At 41.0% G+C, this 24,638-nt stretch overlaps 1 protein-coding gene across 2 annotated transcripts in view; it reads left to right on the top strand.

Annotated features, from left to right (window-relative positions):
- The first annotated feature begins 5,399 nt into the window (after window positions 1-5,399).
- The window catches only part of PROS1 (protein S), a 41,506-nt gene continuing 22,267 nt past the window's right edge, over window positions 5,400-24,638 (top strand). For both annotated transcript variants that reach the window (XM_072138522.1, XM_072138523.1), the window contains exons 1-8: window positions 5,400-5,594; window positions 8,148-8,305; window positions 9,754-9,778; window positions 10,581-10,667; window positions 11,472-11,594; window positions 13,808-13,939; window positions 17,024-17,149; window positions 18,632-18,753. In XM_072138522.1, the coding sequence (XP_071994623.1) occupies window positions 5,516-5,594; window positions 8,148-8,305; window positions 9,754-9,778; window positions 10,581-10,667; window positions 11,472-11,594; window positions 13,808-13,939; window positions 17,024-17,149; window positions 18,632-18,753 (852 nt within the window). In that variant the 5' untranslated portion in view covers window positions 5,400-5,515. The remainder of the gene's footprint in view (window positions 5,595-8,147; window positions 8,306-9,753; window positions 9,779-10,580; window positions 10,668-11,471; window positions 11,595-13,807; window positions 13,940-17,023; window positions 17,150-18,631; window positions 18,754-24,638) is intronic.

Here is a 24,638-nt window from a genome sequence, read left to right on the forward strand (position 1 = left end):
GCTCTCTGATTGGGTGCGTTTTGATGCTGCAATTTTTATGCATTGGAATGAATTTTGTGTAACCTGCGGTATTCATGCGGTATTTACAGAATACAATCAACAATTCAGACTTGCAGCAGATACAGAGAGACAATTTTGTTGCAAAAAAGCTGCAGCGTTTCAGTGCAATGTGAACAAACACTTTAAGACATCTGTAAAACATCAAGGGTCTTATATATTTTTTTATTAGTTTTTTTCACTGAGACAATTCTGTAAATTTCAACTGAGTTTTACCTCTAAGGATGATGCACCATATATGGCGTTTTTGTCCAGTTTTTGAGCATGCATTTTCAGTCCATTTAAAAACGCGTTTTGACGGATGCGTTAATTAGACTGAAAACGCAGGTCCAAAAACATCACCTGTGGCATCACCCTAAAAAGGCACATTTTGTGCTGTAGACAATCCTCCAGCCTCTTACTCCACATCATTCTATATTTGTACAACAAAGTTTGTTTCCATTATGAAAATCTGCAGCACTTTATACCCTACAAATTTAACCTTTTTGGGATTAAGCCATTGTAGAGCTGTGGAACACATCCCAATTTTTAAAAAATCTATAATAACTTTATTTATAACTTTAGAACACGTTGGTGATTTTGAGATCTTTTTATCATGTCATGTTGTACTTCTTCATTTTTTTAATAACCAAAATGTAAATTTGGTGAAAAGTGGGAAAGTTTTTGATTTCTAAGAGTTACACTCATCATATACAGTAGTAAGTCTAACAGCCCAAATTAGTTACTAATTAACCATTTGTCTACTTTTTATTGGCATCGTTTTTTTGAATTTATTTTATGACGACGTTCGGAGGTTTACAAATCAAACTTAAAATTTTCCCTGGAATTTCAGATTGAATTATTTAGTTTTTATAGGGGTTTTTAAAATTTCTATTTATTAGAAACTCCCCACAAATCACTCCATTCTTAAAACTGTAACCCTCAAAGTATTCAAAACAGTCTTTAGTAATGTTTTTAACCCTTTAAGCGTTTTAAATGATTTAAAACAAGATAATAATAATTTCTTTATTTCTATAGCGCACACAGATTACGCAGCGCTGCACAGAACTTGCCAAATCCGTCCCTGTCCCCAATGGGGCTCACATTCTAATCAACCTGCCAGTATGTTTTGGAGTGTGGGAGGAAACCGGAGAACAAGGAAGAAACCATTGCAAACACGATATGGAATTTTTAAAAATTGACAATAAATTTTTATCATTTTATGTTTTGTATACCATATTGCACAGAGAACATTGTATCTTTACTTAATTGGTCGCCTCAATTACGGCCATACCCCATTTATATAGATTTTTATGTTTGACTTGTTTTACGGAATACAGAACTCATTCATTGGGAAATTCACTTGCTTATGAATCTCCATGTTCTAAAAAACTTAAAAGGCACAGCAGACCTGTTTTAGGGCTTGTTTTTTGCTGGTTGACTTTTTATTGGGATCGTGTCAAGGTAAATGTTACATATGATCACTTTTTATCCTGTTTTTATGAGGTTGGATGTGAAAATATTGTAATTTTGTATGTTTTTTACAGCAATCACATACACGTTTGGTAACAATTTATTTTTATTGTACGGGTCGTTACATAAGTGTCGATACCAAATATGCAGGGGACATAATTTTTTTTTTAATACCGGTACCAGTAGCTTTCCTCCTTCGTGTGTGTCAGGGGAGTATGAGAGCACCTGTAAGTCACTGCTATGTCCTGATGCTGAATCCTCAACCAATACAAGGAAGAAAACAACAATATAGGTTGTTAACAACACAGTTACTATGCCGTCATTTGTTTACATCAGTGACACTTAGTTGCTAATCGGTGAATCACAATTCAATTACCGGTACATACTCAAAGAGAAGTTTCACAAGCCGGTTTTAACACATAGGAGAAGATATTAATGATTAAAAGGTGCCATATGGTTAATTGGACAGGAATGCATTAAAGCAACCCAGAAAGTAAAATTTGACCATACATGAGACATTAATATTTAACATACCTGGTGCTATCCATTCTACTCCAGGCACTGGTGCCTTATTCGCCTCCCCTGTCTGGTGTTTTCTAAAATGACAACTGACTTCTTAAATAAGCTGTCCAGTAGACACAAAAGTGCAAATTGCGCAGCTCCACCTGCTCTATAACATGCTTCCTACAAATAGTACTAAGTGTACTATCTGCTCAGCATCTCCTATTCTATAACATGCTGCCTGCAGCTCAGACACTACGCAATCTTCTCACCTCCTCCTGCTCTATAACATGCTTCCCACAGACTGGACATAGTGTAATATCTGCTCAACATCTCCTTTTCTATAATCTGCTTCCTGCAGATTGGACAATAGTTACAATTTGCTCAGCTCCCCCTGCTCTGTAACATTCTGCCTGCAGATATGACACTATGTAAAATCTGCTCAGCTCCTCTTGCTTTCTAACATACTGCAGCAGGATACTGTGTGTAATCTGCTCATCTCCTCCTGCTCTATTACATGCTGCCTGCAGATAGGACACTGTACAATCTGCTCAGTTCCTCCTGCTCTATAACATGCTGTCTGTACATAGGACAATATATAGAATCTGCTCAGCTCATCCTGCTCTACAACAAGCTGCATGTAGATAGAACACTATGTACAATCTGCTCAGCTTCTCCTGCTGTATAACATGCTGCCTGAAGATAGGACACTATGCACAATCTACTCAGTTCCTCCTCCTCTATAACATCCTGCCTGATGATCACACTCCATTTATTTTCACATTCTTTCACCTTTATTGTTCAGTGCTGTGAGCACTAAATGTTTTCACCCACACAAGTTACCGGCCTCCAGTGACCATGAGGAAATGACTAAATACAAATACTCGAATGTGTTGCAATTCCCATGGTTCTGATATGCTGCATGCTATTTGTGGACCATAGATTGTTTATTGGAGCTTTGAGTCCATTGTGAGAAAAGAGTCTATGGCAAAAAAAACTCTTCCAGTTCTGATCTAGTCTACAAGTCGGAACTGGCAGAGTTTGTGCACTTTTCCACTAAGAGGTCAGAGCCTCTTAGCAAATACGGGCACCGGACCGTCGGATGTGCAAGTAATGGAGTTCTCACACATGCACGAGACTTGCAGGCACCCGGCTGGCATCACCGGTTGTCTGCGAAGAGCGGGGAGGCACACAAAGGAGTGAATACCAAATGGCAGGCCATGCATAATTATTGGCCGGTGGAGCCATAAGGCGCTCAGGTGACCTCAGCCTGAGCACCTCAGACTCATTTACATATTTTTATAGAGTTAATTTTTCATGGTATTCAGAACAAACATGATTGTGTGGACAGTCTACCACCAGTCATCTGGTGACAGATGTCCTTTAATGAATTTTCCCCCAAAATCTCATTGCATCATGTGACTATGGGCAGGATTTGTGCAGCTTTACTGAAGAAATCTCGCCCCCTCCGCATAGGTGGGTGTACGGAGTATAGCGCTTGCCCATCTCTGTATGTACACGAGCCCTTTGGCAGCTCTTATGACTGAGTGGGCTGGATGTCTTTGATGCTGCAATGGATATGACCAGTTATCTGTGGGTGTGAGAATTAGACAAACAGACAGATAGACAGGAAAAATAGAATCCCCCCCCCCTTGGGTGAGATAGTGGGGGTAGAGACAGATACACATGTGACACATGTTGCCTTAGTGCTCTATCTCATCCTCTCAGAGAGCATTTAAATCATGTTTATTTATAGTGAAATCATGGGACTTGCTCTCACAGTCTACAAGACATGCCAATGACATAAGACCACACATGTTGCTATATAAGACCTTTGCTTTACTGATCATAAAGTTAGAATAAGCAACTAAAAGGGTCTGAGAGTCCGAGCTAAAGCTGACATTCACAGAGTTGTACATTGTCTATTCTTAGAGAAAGATCTATGTCAGTGATGGCGAACCTTTTAGAGACCGAGTGCCCATACTCCAAAATCCACTTATTAACTGTGAAGTGCCAATGCGGCATTTTAAGCAGTAACTCTGTAGAGGAAGAATGGTGGGTCCAGCAGGAGGACCTCCAAAGATAATGCGGTTCTGACAACACCACCTCAGTTTTCCTGCAGTTCCAAACAGCCAATGAAGTGTTGCTTTAAAATAGTGCTGAGAGCAGCATCTCATAAGTTGCCTGCGACTGCTGGAAGATTTGGTGGATTTAGTCCTGTTTGGTGATCTCTGTCCTGTGGTGATTGCCTGAGTGCCCACAGAAAGGGCTCTGAGTGCCACCTCTGGCACCCGTGCCATAGGTTCGCCACCACTGATCTATGTCCTAGCAGGGACACATGACCATAACTGTGTTCATATAAGTTTATCACAATTCTAAATTAATTTGTTTTCACATTCTCAGTACAGCCACATCAATCCTACCCCAGTCACACAATGCAAGGACTCTTGTGAGGGGAATACCATGTGAGCGTCATTGTAAGACAAATGTGTCATTATAAGGTGTAAAGTCACTGCTTCCTGGACCCTCCAACCAGATAATTTATTTTAAGCCCATAACAATTAGGAAGGGGGAAACAAATGAGTAAATAATATCACTTATCAGTGTAGTTTTTTCTTCATAATTCACTTTTGTTAATTAAAATAAGCTATTAAAGTGGTTTTCCAGGGATTTGGACGGATTTGGGCGGTGGTCATGGTACCAAGTTACCAAAGTCCCTTTGTAAATGGAAGTGACGTCCCACTTCGTTGGCTGAAACACATCCGGTGACCCCCCTGGATATTCAGGTTTTCAAATTGATGCAGGATTTGGAGTGGCGAGTATGTATACTTTCTTTTTTTCCCTCCTACTGCATAGGGCGTCTCAGTGGTTAGCACTACAGCCTTGCAGCGCTGGTGTCCTGGGTTCATGTCCCATCCAGGTCAACATCTGCAAAGAGTTTGTATGTTCCGTGTTTGCGTGGGTTTCCTCTGGGTTCTCCGGTTTCCTCCCACACTCTCAAACATACTGGTAGGTTGATTAGATTGTGAGCCCCATGGGGACAGGGACTGATTTGTCAAAACTCTGTGCAGCGCTGCATAATCTGTGTGCACTATATAAGTAAAGAATTATTATATTATAGGTTTTCTAGATTCTTGGAATAACTCTTGTATATTTTTTGTAAAGCATTCTTACACTTTAGAATTTTTTAAAGATATATATATATGTGTGTGTTAAAGTTCTAAATTCTGTCTGCCATTTCCTTTGAGTAAAGGTAGAGTTAACTACATGTGTGATGAAGTCCAGTTTGTCCCCTACTACCCACACCTTACCCTGTGTTTGTGTACTGGTCATGGCAGGGGAGGGATGTTTCCTGGAAAAGCCCAGGAGTCATTGGGCCTTTCTCCAGCCCCTGCAGCTGAGCTCCCCCCAGTGTCCCAGTGTTGTGGAGGAGAGGCTGGGCTGTGCTCATAAACTTAGCAGTGTGCAGGCCTGGCCATAGCAGGCTCCTCTATGCTATCGGATCATGATGTCAATGAGCACCCTATGCCTGGTCCTGCTGGCCTCTTCTCTCATCATTACTTCCCTGTGTGAAGGACGGACCTGTAAGTACATCTGTTTTGTAGGTTCCTCTTTGTATCTCTTTGACATCTCTTTGTATCTCTTTCTATATGTTGTGTAACACAGTTACTATAAGGATAAACAGCAGGAGTCTTGGTTTTGTAAACATCCAGGAAGCTTGGGAATGCTGTAGGGAGCAGCCGGCTGGATTATTCTGATGGACTCGGATATAAGAGCATTATTTGCATCTTAGTCTCTACGACAAATATAATCCCAAGTACTCTAGTATATGCTGCAGTGGCTGGAGAACTGTGTGGTTATAGTGTGGCCTGAAAACACTGATGAGAAGTCCATGCCATGTTCCCAGCCTGTTCCTTTATTGTTCCTTGGCATCCTGTTGTTTATCTGCACTTTACACATGTCTTACTATGGGGGGAGATGATTTCCTTAACCCTCTCATTAGCTTTTGCTTGCCAGACTGTATGTAAAGGCTGAGCTTTCAGGGCTCCTTGTCTGAAGTTTTTCTTTAAAAAGTGATCTGAAGCCACTATCCTTATCATTCATCAGTTATATCTGTAGTATAGGTAATCAGAGGGTCCAATACTCAGCAATAATCTATGTCGGGCCATTAAACTATCAGCCCCCTCAGGTAGGGGATGAAATGTCCTTTTCATGAATTCCCTCTTTTATGTGAAATCTCACCCATTTAATTACAAAATGTCCTCCAAAGTCATGTGAAATTGAGAAGAGTCATATTTTGTCAAGATGAGTCATATTTAGAGGCTTCAGGGAGGGTGTAACTTCAGAGGTCCATAACTTAAAACAGGGGTATTGTACTGAAGATTAGAGTTGCATCTTTCAGATTCCATCAGGCTTTTGGTTCTGTGAGCTACAGAAATTGAGATAAACTTGGGGGCATTTATTATTTTTGGAGATAAAGTTTGTCTTCTGGTGCCCGATTTTAGCTGAGTTTTGCACTGTGATGTTACCTTGTGGCACACAGCCTTAATGCTTGATTTTTGTTGGTGTTATACACCAAAAAAATTTGGGAAACTAGAACTGCAGGAAAAGTTTGGGGATTCAAAAGCAGCGCCAAATTGGATGACAAAAAAGAGTTGTGAGTGTTGGAAAAGAACCTAAATTGTGTCCAACATATAATAAATATGGTGCACATGGCAACAAAAAACATGGCCATCGAAAAACTGGTGCAAAGCCAATAATAAATGCCCCCCAGAGAGTTAAAGACATTGATGGAAATGTGAGCTACAGAAATCCAAATTCCTTTTTTTAACTACTCATAATAATGAATTTGTGGTGTACATACCCATAAACATAATGCAATCTAAAAGATAAAATGCTTATCTTTAATAGGACACCAAAACATGTTTCTGGGTACTATAGGACCAAAGATAGGGGCATCTGAGATGACATTCCTCCTACAGCTTCTAATCTTGACTCATCTCTGACAAATATGACTCTTCTCTGTTCACGCTCACCAATTCAGTCCATAATGTGGACCATAATGTGTTCAGAATACAGTAAACATTGATACATTAGCCCCGATAGAACAGATTCAGATTTACTATTTCCATGGCAGACACCAGAGAGCAGTGAATATTACTACTCAGCGCCCTGTCTGTTCTGTTTCCTCCTTATCACACCACTATATTCCACAGACATCAAACTTTAATGGGATTTTAACTCGCAGGATGATGGCTCTGAGGCATGTAAACCTCCGACGTGTGCACATTCAAGGCTCTGAAAGTTTCTTAATTACCAAGGATGAGTGGGATGTAGCAGCCACTTCAGGGCAGAGGTCCCAGCATTCCTTTCTGTAGATCATCAGCCCCCATCCTCCTCTGACCTATGATCTTAGGAGTTATTAGACCCTGTCTGTGTAAAATTATTCTGGCCATCAGATAAGGGGCTAAACCTGCCTGCGAACAGATTCTGCACCTGATTTGGAAACACAATTCAATCCCAATATTGCATTGTGCTCTGCAGCATGGTGTGTGGTTCTATTGCCTTATTTACTTGCATTGTGCTCTGCAGCATGGTGTGTGGTTCTATTGCCTTATTTACTTGTATTGTACTCTGCAGCATGGTGTGTGGTTCTATTGCCTTATCCACTAGCATTGTAAGTGTTGTGTATGATAGATATGACCCTCTGTGACCCCATTGACTCTGAGTCTCCCAAAGCAGCATTGCAGATGTGAACAGAGCCCTATAGATGCACAGGCAGTCCCCGGGTTACATACAAGATATGGTCTGTTAGTTTGTTCTTAAGTTGAATTTGTATGTACTTTATCATTGTAACCCCCAGCCAAGTTTTTTTTGGTCTCTGTGACAATTGGATTTTAAAAATGTTGGATTGTCATTAGAACCGGGATTAACACTAAAGCTTCATTACAGACGCCTGTGATAACTGTTACAGCTGATTATTGTAGCCTAAGGCTAAAGTACAGTAAATTGCCAACATCCAGAGGTCCGTTTGTAACTAGGGGTCGTCTGTAAGTCGGGTGTTCTTAAGTAGGGGACCGCCTGTATATTATTACAATATCTGTATAGGGAGTCTTACTAATTTTTCTTGGACAAAGTTTTGCCTCCTCAGGCAGCATCACAATTCCTGACACGGAAAAAGAGAGCAAATTCATTTTTTGAAGAGAGTAAACGTGGGGACCTTGAACGGGAATGTATTGAAGAACTGTGTAATAAGGAAGAAGCCCGGGAGATATTTGAGAATAATCCTGAGACGGTAAGATCCGATCTGATCCGATTTGACTTTTACCTCCCTAACGACCCAGACTACCATGACTATGGCTTTTGAGGGCCAGTTCACATTTTACCATCAGTTTTTTAACCTCAATTCAACACAACTGTTGGTAAAAGAAGCAGATATAATGATAAAAAATCATGGCAACTGGTAAGTGTAAACTGTCCCGAGTTTGCGTGGGTTTCCTCAGGTCCTCCAGTTTCCTCCCACAATCCAAAACATACTAGTAGGTTGTTTAGATTGTGGGCCCCATGGGGACAGGGACCAATTTGGCAAGCTCTGTGCTGTGCCGCAGAATCTGTGTGCGCTATATAAAATATTTCTTCTTATTATTTTACTCCATTAAACTATTAGCATAAGGAATGAAATGCCCTTTCTAGAATTCCCTCTTTTAAGTTAAATTTTGTCCATTTAACTATTGAAAATATTGTCCTCATAAATTAAAAAGGAGCAGAGAAGAGTCATATTTTCTCTGGGATGAGTCAAATTTAGAGGCTACAGGGGGAGGGTCACTTTAGATACCACTATCTTTAGTTTTATAGCACATAGAAACATGCTTTTAAACAGAAGAATCTCATCTTTCAGCCCTGTGACCTATAAACTTGTATGTATTCAATACAATATAATTCTGGCCATCAGATCAGGGGCTAAACCTACCTACTAACAGATTCTGCACCTGATTAGGAAACACAGTTCAATCATGAGATTGCATTGTAATCTGAGGCATTGTGTATGTTTGGCTGCACAGATTCTAATCTATGGCAAAATATGACTCTTTTCTGCTCCATTTTAATTTTTGAGGATACGGTATGTTTTATAGGTAAACAGGAGAGATTTCACTTTTCATCCCCAAATGGGGTAAAATCTTGTGACAGGGTCCCTTCCAACCTTAGTTATTTGACTGGTATTTTGTAACTTTTAACTTCACTATCCATACTGGTCGCCACACTATTTACTGATTGTAAACATTTTGAGTCAATTGTCGGCCTGAAAAGTCATGAGCTGTTGGTGTCATAACTACTAAGGCCCATTCCACACTTGCGAGTGTGATGCGATGAACTCGCATCACACTCGCAGCGCATGCTGCCGGGAACGCACGGCCTGAACGCTGCACCGCGGGAGTGAACTGACATGCTGAGTTCGCTCCCGGTTTGCATGCGTTGCATCACACTCGCAAGTGTGGAACGGGCCTAAGACCATGATATCAGTACTTCCAATCTGGTTGCACCAAAAACTGGAATACCAACTTTGCAAGCAGGGACCTCTGGAGAGGAGATCCACGACAACCAGGGATGTAATAAATATCATTCATACCACCGTATAGCCTACATCTACTACATGCAATGTCTATAAGGGCTAGTATTAAAAATGTTGTTCTGTGAAATGAAATGATGAAATTTCATACTATTTATGTTTCTTTTTCATTATAGGAATTTTTTTATCCAAGATATTTAGGTAAGTCAACAAAAAGAAGGGGTATTAATATTTTACATTCCTTGATTGTGTATTGAAAAGGTGTCTTCTAAAAGGAGATGGGCAACCTGTCTAATGAATAGCGGGAAATATGCAAATTACATTTTCCAGGATGGGACCAGAAAAACACTGCCTCTTTTAGCTACCTTGTAAGGCATCCCCCTTACTGTTACAGATCTTTATTGTAGCCTAAGGATAAAATACAGTAAATTACCAACATCCAAAGGTCCGTTTGTAACTAGGGGTCGTCTGTAAGTCAGGTGTTCTTAAGTAGGGGACTGCCTGTAAACTAAAAAATGAATCCTTGTTTATATTATAAAAAAGATCACCATAGTCGTCCTGTTTGCCAGAGACTACATATGTAATAAATCAAAACGACCATCACACAATAGTGAATTAATTTATATACTATTCATTACAAAACAAAATCATTTTCTCCAGTTTTTTTGTAACTTTAACCCCCCCAAAAAACTAAAAATGAACGTTTTGTTTTTAATTTTTAACTATCCCAATGCATCACGCAAAAAAATGTTCAAAAATTTTTAAGGTTTCAAGTCCCTTAAAACCAATAATTATGGACCAAACTGTCCACTTTTTGTTCTTTGTTTATCGATCTGCTAAGATTCCCAAAATTTGGGCAAACTCAGATCATACATAATGGTCCATGTTAGGGATGTCAACCGAAAACTCTCTTTTTTCAGGCTGTTTATGTTGCAATTACAGTTTTTTGTATCATTATAGGTGAACCTCATCAAAATGACACCTTTTTTTAAATTTTTTATAGCCTGCATTGGAAATCATCGAGATAAAAATGACCAGACGAGTTACTTGAATTTTGATGGACCTTCTGATCTTAGATCTTGTATTAAAGGTTGGTATATTATTTCTTCTCCTGGAAACTGTAGATAGAGTGGAACTTCCCATTGCTGTTTCCGATGAAAGACCTATCATCATAGTAAATCATCAGTATCGGAATGGTGGGACCCCAAACCTTACACAGTTGTTCCAGTTGTTAATTAGAATTAGAAGCCTCTGGCTCCTGCATAGCCGTTGTGCGGAGTTCTGCAGCTGTTAATTTATTCTCTTCAATATGAGTACAGCTGCAGTACGCCATCAAGATCGTGAACAGAGCCTTCCACTTCCAGGTTGGTATATAAAATGAGTCTACTGGGACTAGGAGAAAATCTGTGTATTTAAGTTGGAAATTGGCTTTGTGATGAATGCCACATTAGTCTTATTAATGAAGTTTTACAAAGAGTTTCAATATTTGCAGATGATACTCAGCTCTGTAAAGTAGTACAGAGGAGGATAGAATCATATTACAGGGGGATTTGTAGAAGCTAGAGGAATGGTATGACAAATGGCTTATGAGGTTTAATGTAGATAAATGTAAGGTTATGCACTTGGATTGAGTAAATGATAAGTACAAAAATGGCCATGGGAACCACAAAAAAGTTACTGTTTTATAGATTTATTCTGTAAAGTTCCTGCGTTTGATCCATAGTATTCACATATTCTCCCTTCTCGAACAATCATCCAAAATTGCTGTGCATGTTTTTAATAGAAAAACAGACAACTAAAATCTATGTTGTTATAAAAAAAATGTGTCAGAAAACCGAACTTATCATCCACTGCAAAAGCAAAATTACATTTATGCATCACATTTATTCTGCAGCAATTCCAGACCAGTGTAGCCCCTTACCCTGCAATAAAGACGGCTATAAGGAATGCATAGACGGAAAGGGAGAGTTCACTTGCGTCTGTAAACCTGGCTGGAGGGGATTGCATTGTGATGAAGGTAGGAGAAGCTTTCTGTCTGGGTTTGCTTGTTTTATAAAGCTTTGTTAACATTGTGCAATGTTCTGTATTCTCTGATTGCAGCCGGCAGTGTCAGCAATGGATGTTTTCAGTTCAGAAGTCAGGACTATGTACAGGGTCATGTAGAGATATTATGTAGGCCGCTCTCTTAGCCATCACAATTTGGCCATTCTGATCCTTACACTTGCTCATTCTTCCTGCGTCCAGAACATCAACTTTGAGACCTGAGAGTTGACATGATGCATAATTTCCATTATCATTTTTCTGTACCATTTTTTTCCTTGTAGAACAACTAATTCAGTGCATGTTCAATATATCATGATGTTGTACGGTATTGTCAGGATCTTGCAGAACCACTGCAAGAGAAGCTGACATCTGGGAGCGGAGTCTAAGTGGCACCTGGTACAGGCGCGACTTTGCTCATGGTAGTGGCCAAGGTGAGGTACAGAATCAGCAGGCAGAATCAGAGTCGTGGTCAGGGAGAAGGTCAGGACAGGCGGCACAGGATAAGAGTCGGGGATGTAGCGGAAGGTCAAGACTGGCGGCAGAGATACGAAGTCAGAAATGGAAATAAACGTAACAACGGATAATTATAGAAATCCCAAAATCAAGCTTTTGCTTAGGCTATGAGGCACAAAGATCCAACAGTGGTCACGGGAACAGGCAGACTATATGTTAGGGCAGCGGCTCGCCAGTGCCAATTAGTGGCTCACTGGCCCTTTAAATTTCACAGAGCATGAGCCCACGCGCCCTCGGTGGCAGGGATGCTCGCGCCAGAGCACGGAAGGTGTTGCCAGAGCGTGGTCAGGTGAGTGAGGCCGCGACCGGCATTGTGCCACTCACAGAGGCACAGGGGTGCGCCTGTGACGCAAGACATGGGTCGCAGGAGCACATGTGACAGGTATACCTCGGTGTGACTATACAGACTTCTGTCAGAGGTATATGTCTCGGAATACATATTTTTACATCTATGACACAAAGGCTGAAAACAATATTAAACAAATAATAACATGGGGCGTGCGACACAATTCTATCTGACTTTGTCTGACAACTGAGCACCTGTATGCCCATTTCAGTGCAGAAATCTATGTTTTGCGGTGGGTATAGTAAAGCCGCGCCACAAAGTGTTGAGTGCACCAGAAATTTGTCTCCGACACTTCTCTAATACCTGTGCAAGCAGTTTGCACATGAAAGAACCTGTTACCAAAAGATAAGACAGATCAGCGTGGGCCACTTCGCTGTCTGTCAAGTGCATAACACCAAAATATTTGAACAAAGCACACAAACGGTATGTGGCTATCAAAAATTATCAACTTTATTTAAATATAACATGTAGAGTAATGGATAAAATACAATGATTTGACAGTACAGATTAAATATAGACAATACAATGTGTGAGCCACACAGAGGAAGACTACATTAAAAACGTGTGGGTACCCAGGTAACGCCACTGAAGGCTAAGGGTAGGTTGCAACAGTCACAAGTACAAACAGTAGCTATGCAGCAGGGTGCTGTTTAAACCAAGTGAGGGGTACAAAGACCAGGAGACAGATACCATACCAAAGGATTGGGACCACACACGTGAGACCCTGACACGTGTTTCGCCGTCGCGCTTCTTCTAGAAGAAGCGCGACGGCGAAACACGTGTCGGGGTCTCACGTGTGTGGTCCCAATCCTTTGGTATGGTATCTGTCTCCTGGTCTTTGTACCCCTCACTTGGTTTAAACAGCACCCTGCTGCATAGCTACTGTTTGTACTTGTGACTGTTGCAACCTACCCTTAGCCTTCAGTGGCGTTACCTGGGTACCCACACGTTTTTAATGTAGTCTTCCTCTGTGTGGCTCACACATTGTATTGTCTATATTTAATCTGTACTGTCAAATCATTGTATTTTATCCATTACTCTACATGTTATATTTAAATAAAGTTGATAATTTTTGATAGCCACATACCGTTTGTGTGCTTTGTTCAAATATTTTGGTGTTATACATGAAAGAACCTGCAAAGTCTGACAGAAAACGGTCTCGGGGGCTTTAGTAAATCTGGGCCATTGTTCTGTTCCTTCCCCTCCCTCCTGAAAGTCAGAGGAGAAAACATTGGCCAGAACCAGTGATAGGCATGCCTCCGTTGTTCAGGGTGTTTCCCCGGACATAGGTTTGATGGTTTTCGTAAAATGTTTGTTTGTCATTCCAGATATCAATGAATGTGAGGATCCAGAAAAAGTGAAGGGCGGCTGCAGTCAGCGATGTGTGAACATCCCTGGCAGTTATCGCTGCGCCTGTGACGATGGCTACTACCTTCTTCCCGATAAACATACCTGCAGCGGTAAATGCTCTCCGCATGTTTTATTAGTACATATTCTCTTATCTGTATATTAGAGCTTCCTGATGTTGGGGGCATTCATTATTATTGGCGCTAGGTGTTGTTTTATGATGTCCGATTTTATCAGTGATTTGCACTGTGATTATATGTTGTGGCGCACGGCCTAATGTATTTGGCGCACTGTAAGATGAACAGCTGAGTGGCAGAAATACAAACTATTTTAAGGAAGGGGATTAAAAGTTGATAGACTTGCCTTTTTTGGGTCTAATTTTGCGGCAAAAAGTGTAGGAAAACTAGAAGTGCAGGATTGAAGATCTGTGCCAAATTGAGCGACAAAAAAAAAGGCATGAGTGTCAGAAAAGGAGCTAACCTGTGGCACCGACATATAATAAATATGGTGCACATGGCGCAGTGATAAAAAAAAAAAAAAACGCTGCTGAGAAATAATAATTGCCTACTTCTTTTAGTATGGATCTTACATCTTAATCTGCAAATTTCAGATTTTAAAAATATTTCCAAATATTTAATATAATTCACCACCAAAATCAGGCACCAGAAAACAACCAGCATAAAGACTGTCACCATTCACATCAGACCTGATAGTATTTTCCTATTTCTAAAAAAAATGTCAGTTACTTTGCTGAAATTGACAAAAAAGCAGTAATTTATTATTTTTGGTGCTAAGTGTTCTGACACCTGATTTTAGCAGGGATTTGCACTGTGATTATATATTGTGGCGGACATCTACCACCAGGAAGAAGGATTGTAAACCGAGCGCACTTACATACTGGTGTATGCCCCTCTGTCAGGATCTGTTTTTCTTTTAGCTTCTTATGCCCTGGTTTATACTAGAAAATGATTTTTAAAATTATGTAAATGAGCCTGAGGGGCTCCAGGCCCTATTAACATATATGGAACCTGGAGTCGCTCAGGCTCATTTGCATAGTGGGGGTCATTTACTAAGGGCCCGATTCGCGTTTTCCCGACGTGTTACCCAAATATTTCCGATTTGCGCCGATTTTCCCTGAATTGCCCCGGGTTGGCGCTGGCATGCACGCGACGGAAATCGGGGGGCGTGGTCAAACGAAAACCTGACGGATTCATAAAAACCACCGCATTTAAAAAAAAAAAATGGTCGCACGCGCCATACTTACATGCACCAGGAAGAGATCAGTGAACTCCGACGCAACTCGGCGGACCTCGGTGCAGCAGCGCCACCTGGTAGACATCGGGCGCAGGACCTTCATGAATCGCCGGAAGACCCGAACGCTCGTCCCAGAAGCCGCCGCTGGAACACGAATGGACCGGGTAAGTAAATGTGCCCCAATGTGTAATTCCTTTTTTTGTTAAAACTAGGGAATAAGAAGCTAAAAGAAGAGCAGATCCTGCCAGAGGGGGCACACAACAGTATGTCAGCGTGCTTGGTTTACAATCCTTTATCCAGGTGGTAGATGTCCTAACAAGAACAAATCAGCATCAGAAATGTCAAACCACATTCATGAACGGGTTTAGAATTTGGTAGACTTGTTTTTTGCTGGTCTTATTTTGTGACAAAAAAGGTTAGGGAAACTAGAAATGCAGAAAAAGGATTCAGGATGTCGGTATTAAAGAGTTGAGCCCAAATGAAGCGTAAAAAGATTATGAGTGTTGGAAAAGAAGCTGAATTGTGGCACCGACATATAGTAAATAGAAACCAAAAAAACTGGCGCAAAGCAAATAATACATGGCCCCCAGAATGTATTGATTTTGTTGTAATGTACAAGATTAGCTGAAATTACATTTTTTGATTCAGCCTGGGTAACCCCTTTACAGCGCAGCCTCGTGTCATAAAAAGCCTCCTTTATATAACACTTATCTGAATGTTATTCGCCCCCTCGTCTCTCCAAACTTCTCTATTCCATTTCAGAACATTGATACATTTATCTCTTGGCTTCCCGGGAGGCATTTATCACCGCTAGGAACGGCTCCATAAAATAACATCTAGTCCCTAAAAAGCTAATTTTGTGCGATTGAGAGAGCGGGTCCTGTGTGACTAAGAACCCAATCCATATCTGGGAGTCTCCACAGTGTTGGAGAAGCATTGAAGAGAAGCACATTCATACTACATCACTGTAATCAATTGATGTTCATTGCTGAGAATCACAGAGAAGACACAGCAAACGGCCTTACATAAATCTTCTATGTGCCGGTCCCATCCCCTGACAGCAAGTAGACATCATCCAGCATCCACTTTATCAAAATATGTTTTGTTCATCTATTTTACAGCGTCCCTTGACAGTCCACAATACTGGGTTGTGTTTTTACCCATAGCTCTTTCCCTGATTTATATTTGTACCATGTGAGCCAGCGGCCTCATAGATATTGGTAAATGCAATCTACGTAATATTCTGTACGTAAAAAAAAAAAATTATAACAAGTTAGAGATGTTCTTAGTTCATTGTCGTCCTTTTTTGAATGGAGAGAGTCTAAAAAGAAAATCCCTCATTCAGGAAGACCTGTCCTATCCGGCATTACAAGGTCAATTCATTGGGGTACGGTGTAATGCCTTTTTTCCCCTGCGGAGGCGCTGTAAAAATTGTAACAAGTTCCTCCACAGATTACAGCTAATCACTAGTGGGCTGAGAGATAGAGGTTCTTTGGGATCAGGTTATTGGTTTTGCTAACAAAATGGAGAACCCCATGAACTTATATATATATATTTGGGGGGATTTATTAATGCACTTGCGCCACAATTCTGCTGGATTTGCGTCAAAAACACTGTCTTAAATGCCCTGCACCACAGTTATCAACTTGTCCAAATAAAGGGCGTGGCCTTTGGGGAAATCGGCGTGGCCCTACAAGAATGGGGCGTGGCATGCAGGAAATTGCCCGCGCACCCAAAATTCTGCCGCACAGTTTAGATCAACTAAAAGTAGGTCTAAAATAGGAACCAACGGTCTTATACTGCACCAGAATTGATCATCACAGTGATAAATCTGGCGCAGCAAAAGACTAGTGTTTTCCAGCTAGAAACCGGCGGAACCTGAGATACATCATAAAATCCCCCCATTGCGTTTTTCATGTAAGATATCTTTTTTTTCCCAACAGATAGAAATGAATGTGAGTTGAGCCCAGTAATCTGTGGAGGAGCGCAATGTAGAAATACTCCGGGAAAGTATGAATGTGAGTGTGATACTGGACATCGGTTTAACACGTCATCAAAAGTTTGTGAAGGTAAGTACTGCTCTCTTCCTATTGCAGTCAGTGGGTTGTGGATCCACTCTACAACCTACCTGGGTTGACTTGGGGCTACTTCTAAGGCCATTGTCTGTGTCATGGACTTGGACTTCGGTGACTTGGACTTGGTTTGACCACGTTTCATGAGGATCTTTGTCCCCATCACAACTTTTAAAGAATTAACACCTACGATTGGTGCCAGTAAAAAATAGTGGGTGTTACCTGCGGGGGATGAGCCTGAACGCCGATCTTTGTCCCCATCACAACTTTTAAAGAATTAACACCTACGATTGGTGCCAGTAAAAATAGTGGGTGTTACCTGCGGGGGATGAGCCTGAACGCCGAACCAAAACTTCTGGCTAAAGTCTAAGTTTGGAGACCCAAACCCGAAATGTTAGTCACTGCATGAACATTCTGGTTTGGGTCTTCTCATCAATAGTTTTTACTCTTCAACCTCTAAACAGGCCTTTGGACTCTGTTGTATGGAGGTCACCAGGTTGCTACCTCTTTTAGTCATCAAAGTATAAGTTTACACTAGACTTATGCAAAGCAAAAGAAGTCTGGCACAAGACTTATTAGGTACAAGCCAAGGTCATGGCTGACAGAGTTTTTGCATATTCAATCGGAGGGCCTTATGTCAGATAGAAAGAAGCAATCAAGGGTTATCAGAGAAGATCAGAAGGTCAAACTTGAGTAAAAGTTAAGAAACAAGTTAAGAAAAGAAGTTAAGAAAAGTTAAGAATCTAGTTTGCCGGAACCAGAAACATAGAAAACCAATGAAGGAGTTAGCGTGCGAGGACCCTCATTGCTCAGGTACCTTACTATAAAGGAACATGTACTTAGTCGGGTGTCCTTAAGTAGGGGACCACCTGTATTATATGTTATATACAATAACATTGTTGTAGTCTTTGCAACTGCAAATGTATTATGAATTTCTGTCAATTATTGGTTGAAGTAGGAGAAATGCTTCATATAGGGTTCCTGCACATTATTATTATTGATTTATAGAGCACCATTAATCCCATAGTGCTGTGCAACGGTTTACATACAATAAGACAAGAACAAATACAAGTAAAAAAATACAAAATTTGTAGAGATCAATCTGGCTTAAGTGGATGGAGAACTTTGCAGAATCTATATGGGAAGCTTGCATAGGTGATAAAATGTATTCTCTACAGTTGAGCGGCCCTAACGTTCCTGTTTGGGTTGGGGTTCAACCGCACGATCTGGACGTATTGCTGGATTGGCGACCAAACAACGAATCCGGCACACTGATACCGCTAGCAACTAGCCATGGCAATTGCCGGATAGGCGATATATCCAGGTCGTGTGGCCGAAACCCAAACGGGAACATCGGGTCCACTCAGTTCTAGTATTCAGCCCGGATTAGGACACAATACAGCCTCGATCATGTAGTCACGTAAGGAGATTTCTCAGTCAGTTCAGACCCAACCTCAGAGCCTCTCATTTGTTTTATAGATGTCGATGAATGTGCAGATGATATTTGCGGTCAAGTTTGTGTCAATACTCCTGGAAGCTACAAATGTTACTGTGAAGGACGAAAGAAGTTAAAGCTGGCTCAGGACAAGAAGTCGTGTGAAGTGAGTAGACTACGTCGTTGTATTCATCCATTACTCCTTATTAGAAAAACCCTGCATTTGTTACCTCATGTCTGTTCTAGACCCCTCTCCATTTGTGCCATAAAGGGATCTCCTGCTAAGAATCCCATATTTTAAGACAACACTTAATGCATATAGCAGATGTCCATGAATATCAGAAAATTCAGGAAAATATTATGTGGTAGCAATGGCTACAAAAAATAAGATGAACGAATTTCTATCCCAATTTGGTACAAATGTGGCAATTTTCGACGCAGGATCCTAATATTTTCTGCTTTGGACGTATCTTGTATATACGATAATAATGGAAGTCTAACAGGTCTATGAGGCTGCACAAACCACTTATGACAAGACACCAGGGACGGCTCCAGGCTTCAGAAGGTCCCTAGGGGATAGCCTCAGTGGGCCCCTTTTCAGTGAACTCATGTGGCAGCATTAAAAATTCAGAAACTAGAACAGTCTCCTGTTTCCTAAAATATTCCCTAGCCTAGTTTATCATCCCAACCAGCTCCCTCATGCTTATTTTATATATATAAAGCCCCCCTCACCCCATATAGATTCAGACTTATGTACAGACTTAAGTTGGCCCCCCAGCAGCCCTCGGCCCGGCTCTTGCCGCGGTATGCACAGTGCTGATCCCATAAGTGAGGACATGGGAAACGCTGCAGAGGGAGTTGTGCAAACCCCTTAGGGCAAAGACAAGAGCAAACAGCACATTGGGCCACACAAACTCTTTAGTACTTAAAACACACAAACAATACATGGCACACACCCTGAGGACAAGTAACAGAGAAATAGCACATGGGGTCACACAAACCACATAGGACTGGAGAAACAACATGGGGGCTGCACAGACCTACTTACATGGAATTGCTTCTTCAAGATGTATCAAATGACACATCCTGACCCTGTTCTTATGATGACAAAGCAACTGCTACTTATATCCCATTTTCATATATGGGGATATAGCCTCCCGATTTAATATTTTCAGTTTTACCCTTATTACTGATACATTTATGACACCCACATTCAGATTAATGTATTTCTATGAAGCCCCATGATTTCTTGTGTCTGGCAAAGAACCTGAGAGTTGCATTGAGGGAAATGGGTCCAAACTGCAATACAGGGGGTCCCCTACCTAAGAACACCTGACTTACAGACGACCCCTAGTTACAAACGGACCTCTGGATTTTGGTAAATTACTGTACTTTAGTCCTAGGCTACAATAAACAGCTGTAACAGTTATCACTGGTGTCTGTAATGAAGCTTTAGTGTTAATCCTGATTCTAATGACAACCCAACGTTTTTAAAATCCAATAGTCACAGAGACCAAAAAAAATTGTGACTGGGGTTACAATAATAAAGTATACAGTTCCGACATACATACAAACTCAACTTCAGAACAAACCTACAGAACCTATCTTGTACGTAACCCGGGGACTACCTTTAACGGCCATAGACAGAAGTGGAGCTGTATCTGGAATAAAACAATAAGACCACCGCGACCCCAACTCAACAACTTCGTATCAACCATACAGTCCATTAAATAAAATGTAGACATGGTCCACAGTCACATCTTGGCATTTGACCCCCTGTGTACCCACTTCTTCTTATATATTGAAATCTCTTGCGAGCATTGGCCTCATTCCTATTATTTCCTCTGGTTGTGTCAGTCTTCATCTCTAGTTATTAATCATTGTCTATGCAGGAACTTTACCGGCTTGTCTCAGCAAAGTAGAGCTCTAAAAATATATTAAGAAATTAACCAGAACAATACGGTAATATTGACATGTTATTAAAATTCAGACTTTCACATTAGATAAATAACTGGCTGATACTCGTCTCTGTACATACCAGCAATTTATTATCATCCCGGGACTTTGCTTGCGGCAATCTATCTGCTCCGGCTTATGTTGCCTACTATCAGAAGCTTTGCTCGAAATGTCAAACCAGGGTAAGCAAACACACGGCTCGGACTTGTAAAAAACAACGTTTAGTTTTCTTCCTGTACTGGCGTGTTTGGGGATCTGAGAGGTAAATTGGGTATATCCTCTAATTGTCTGACCTTCAGGCTAAGCTGGAAAGTCTGGCTCTCTGCTGCTGCAAAAACACAAACACAAATAATCTTACCTCAATGTAAAAAATGTAATAAAAAATCATTTTGGAAAAGATTTACAGAGAGTTATAGATAGATAAGTATATAATGTGAAGAAGATATACCCGCAGTTGTTAGTTAAAATTAAATATGTAGGACATTGGCTACTATTCCCAAATTTTGATATAAGACCCTAGTACAGTTACCCATATAGCGGTTACCATGTTAAAATTTTGTGTGCGATGTTGGGTTAAGCTACCTGCAGGCAGTGGGACTAGGAGCCTCCGCACTGGAAGCCAGCAGGACACGGGATATCCCAGGAAGTCCTAAGTCCTGCTGCTTGGGGGTCACGTGACCCGTAGCTCCAGTCCTTGGACCCTGAACTCTTTTAGGGTCTTATATATACCCTTTTACAGTAAGTGAGTAAGTGAGTGAGCTATGAGTGATTCGCCGGCTGTCCCCTAGTTGTGCTAATGTGGAACATGTTAACAGATATAGGCAGTAACTTCTCTTACACCTTTGCATGTGATAAAGTGGATGGTGAAGAGAAATGGTCATGGGGGCAAATGATGTGTTCACCACCATCTTCACTCTTATGGCTGGGGCAGCTGTTGTTATTCAGAGTTATTCTCCACCGCCTGGAAATGGAGATATCAGATAAACCATGAGAGGGTTTAAAGCTTCCTGTAAGGTTATGCGCCTGGGGACCAATAGTCCACATGCAGCACATGTCCATGGCGGAGTAAATATGGCAGAGTCCCTTGTAGAGAAGGACCTGGGTGTACAAGTAGATCATAGATTAAATAACAGCATGTAATGTCAAGCAGCTGCCTCTAAAGCCAGCAAGATCTTGTCATGCATACAAAAGTGGTATGGACTCTCGGGATAGAGCCACAAAACCAAGAGCCACAAAACTTACAGGGGTGTGGAGGGTCTTCAGGAAGGCACGATTAACTTATATAAATATAGAAATGGCCCATACAAAAAAACATAGACAAATGTGGTTCCATGTTAAACCACCTCAAAAGACAAGGGAACACTGTCTTCTTCATCTTTAGAAACAATGGTTATGTCTTCAGGGGTGAGAAGGCATCTTCACTGTGAATTTGTGAAAATAGCTGAGCTCAGGAGCTGGTCACAGCAGGAAGCGCAGAGAGCTTAAAGAAAAAGTGTTAAATTCTTTATTTTTCCAGGAAAATAACATTGATTGTTGTGTAATTGTCCGGAATTGTGTTCCCTTACATTTCTTCAGACCTGACTTTTTTGGTTGAACTTGAGGGACATGTGTGTTTTACAACTGTAATAACTATTTGGGGAATTTAAACTATGTAAAGGACCACTTGAATCATAGACACTGGTCACGTAGGGGTTAAATGGCATCGTCCGATGTTCTGCCTTTGTTCTGGGGAAGTAACATATATCCATTTATATGTAGGGAGAGATGTTACACTGTGTATCATGATTGATCTGTGTAATAGACCTCCCCACTCTTCTCTTTCCACCCGCGCCACATGATAAACGAAGGCTGGGACTCCCCTGGACTCCTGGCAGCACTCTAGACAGGCAGATGGAAGGCGCTAATAAACCCTCAGCCTCCTCGCTGCCGTTCAGTTAAAGCTGATAAGTATCTCTCTAATTTGTCATTACGTATCACATCATCTCCCCGCCGCGAAACTAGATTTCAGTCCGGCCATTCATCCCTTCAGTTCTTGGACGGAGAAGCAAATTAGTCACATAATGTCTGGAGTAATGACACCAAGTTGCAGGGGTCATTGACCACATTGTAGTGGAACGTACAGCTGTAGGCGATTGTCACTTAGCGAGGCATTGCCTCTATTCATCTAGGTAGAGATCCCACATACAGGTGTTATTTGGCGCTACGACCGTTCACCGAGGGGAAACCTAATGTGTCGAAATTTCTTACTGAGTAATTGGTGAAATCAGCGTTGACTCCCCGTTGCCTCGGGCTTTAGACTTTTTTTATTATAGTCCTCTCAAGCAGCCCATGATCTATGCCTTTTATTCTGCGCCTCCTTATTTCTGTAATTTACAGCACCTCCTAATGTGCCTGCATGAATGGTGTCGGCGTGCCGCTACGCTTTACTATTATGATTTTTAAGGGAATATTTTTATCTTTATTTTTCCCCTACTTCTACTTCCCCTGAGCTCTGCTGCTTCTGTGTTAAGAACGCTTCAACAACTTGGCACATTTTAAGAGTGACTTGGCAGACAATGTACACCCAGCAGGCTACAATATTGTATAATTCCTTCTAAGCCCTGGCATTGAGGCTGGAACGTGCCAGGATCTCAGATCCTGATTAAGCCTCGGAAAGCTCCTGGGGTATAGCTTGCAAAAAAAAAGAAGTATTTCAGCAGCTTACATTTCTATGAATAACAGTGTTTAACATTGTTTCCATGCAGGATCGGCCCTTAACCAGTGATAGTGTTACACCTGCCATGAATAGGCTAAAAACAGACTATTCCAATATAAGAGACACAGTGCAAGCCAGTAATACCGTATTTTTCGGACTATAAGGCGCACAAAAAATCCTTTGATTGGTGGAAATCAAAGGTGCGCCTTATAGTCAAATGCACCTTATATATGAACCGTACTTACAGACAACAGCTGCCTTGAACTGTGCACAGGTCTGCCACCTGCTGGTCATTCATCCTTATAATCAGGTGCGCCTTATAATCCGGTGCGCCTTATATATGAACCTAGATGTTTTAGCAGGCATTTATTGATGGTGCGCCTTATAATCCGGTTCGCCTTATAGTCCGTAAAATATGGTACTCATTTATATTCCAAGATTGTAGCTGGAATTGGAGTACTGGGATGTATCCTCACACTGCTGTGCTCTACACTTCCTGTGCTAAATGGCTGTTGCAGTAATTAGCCAGATGCCTGCTAGATTTACTCAGAGCAAAGGGGAAGGGCTGTGGAGCAGCTTAGTGCAGAGAGCTAAGTGCACAGCAGTGAGAGGACATGCCTTATTGCATTTGCAGAAGGACTTATCCGTTTTTGCACAGTGCTGTTAATAACAACACACAAAAGGTATGATAATACCTTATAACAGTCTGCAGATTTACATGGTCATAACTGTTAAACTGAAAAACTATTTCATTCCCTTTAAACTTTTAAAGGGTTTTTCTACTGTTAAACAGCCACTCTTCCCTTGTTCTTTTGCAGTACAGGCGGTCCCCTACTTAAGGACACCCGACTTACAGACAACCCATAGTTACAGACGGACCCCTCTGCCCACTGTGACCTCTGGTGAAGCTCTCTGGATGCTTTACTATAGTCTCAGACTGCAATGATCAGCTGTAAGGTGTCTGTAATGAAGCTTTATTGATAATTCTTGGTCCAATTACACCAAAAATTTTGAAACTCCAATTGTCACTGGGGCAAAAGAAAAAAAATTGTCTAGAACTTCCTTTATAAAATATACAGTTTCGACTTACATACAAATTCAACTTAAGAACAAACCTCCAGACCCTATCTTGTATGTAACCCGGGGACTGCCTGTATATATATATATATATATATATATATATATATATATATATATATATACAGTATATGTACAAGCAAAGTTAAAAAGTAATAATAATAAACTTTATTTACGTAGTGCCATTACATTTTAACAACTTTAATCAATGATTAGCCATGTTTAAATATTTCTCACCCTAACATGACGACCTTATCTGGGTTTTGTTTCATTTTTTTAAGGTTATTAAAATGTAGGATAGTAGGATGAGGTGAATGCAAATT

This window comes from Engystomops pustulosus, chromosome 2 (assembly GCF_040894005.1).
Source record: "Engystomops pustulosus chromosome 2, aEngPut4.maternal, whole genome shotgun sequence".
Classification (NCBI taxonomy): Eukaryota; Metazoa; Chordata; class Amphibia; order Anura; family Leptodactylidae; genus Engystomops; species Engystomops pustulosus.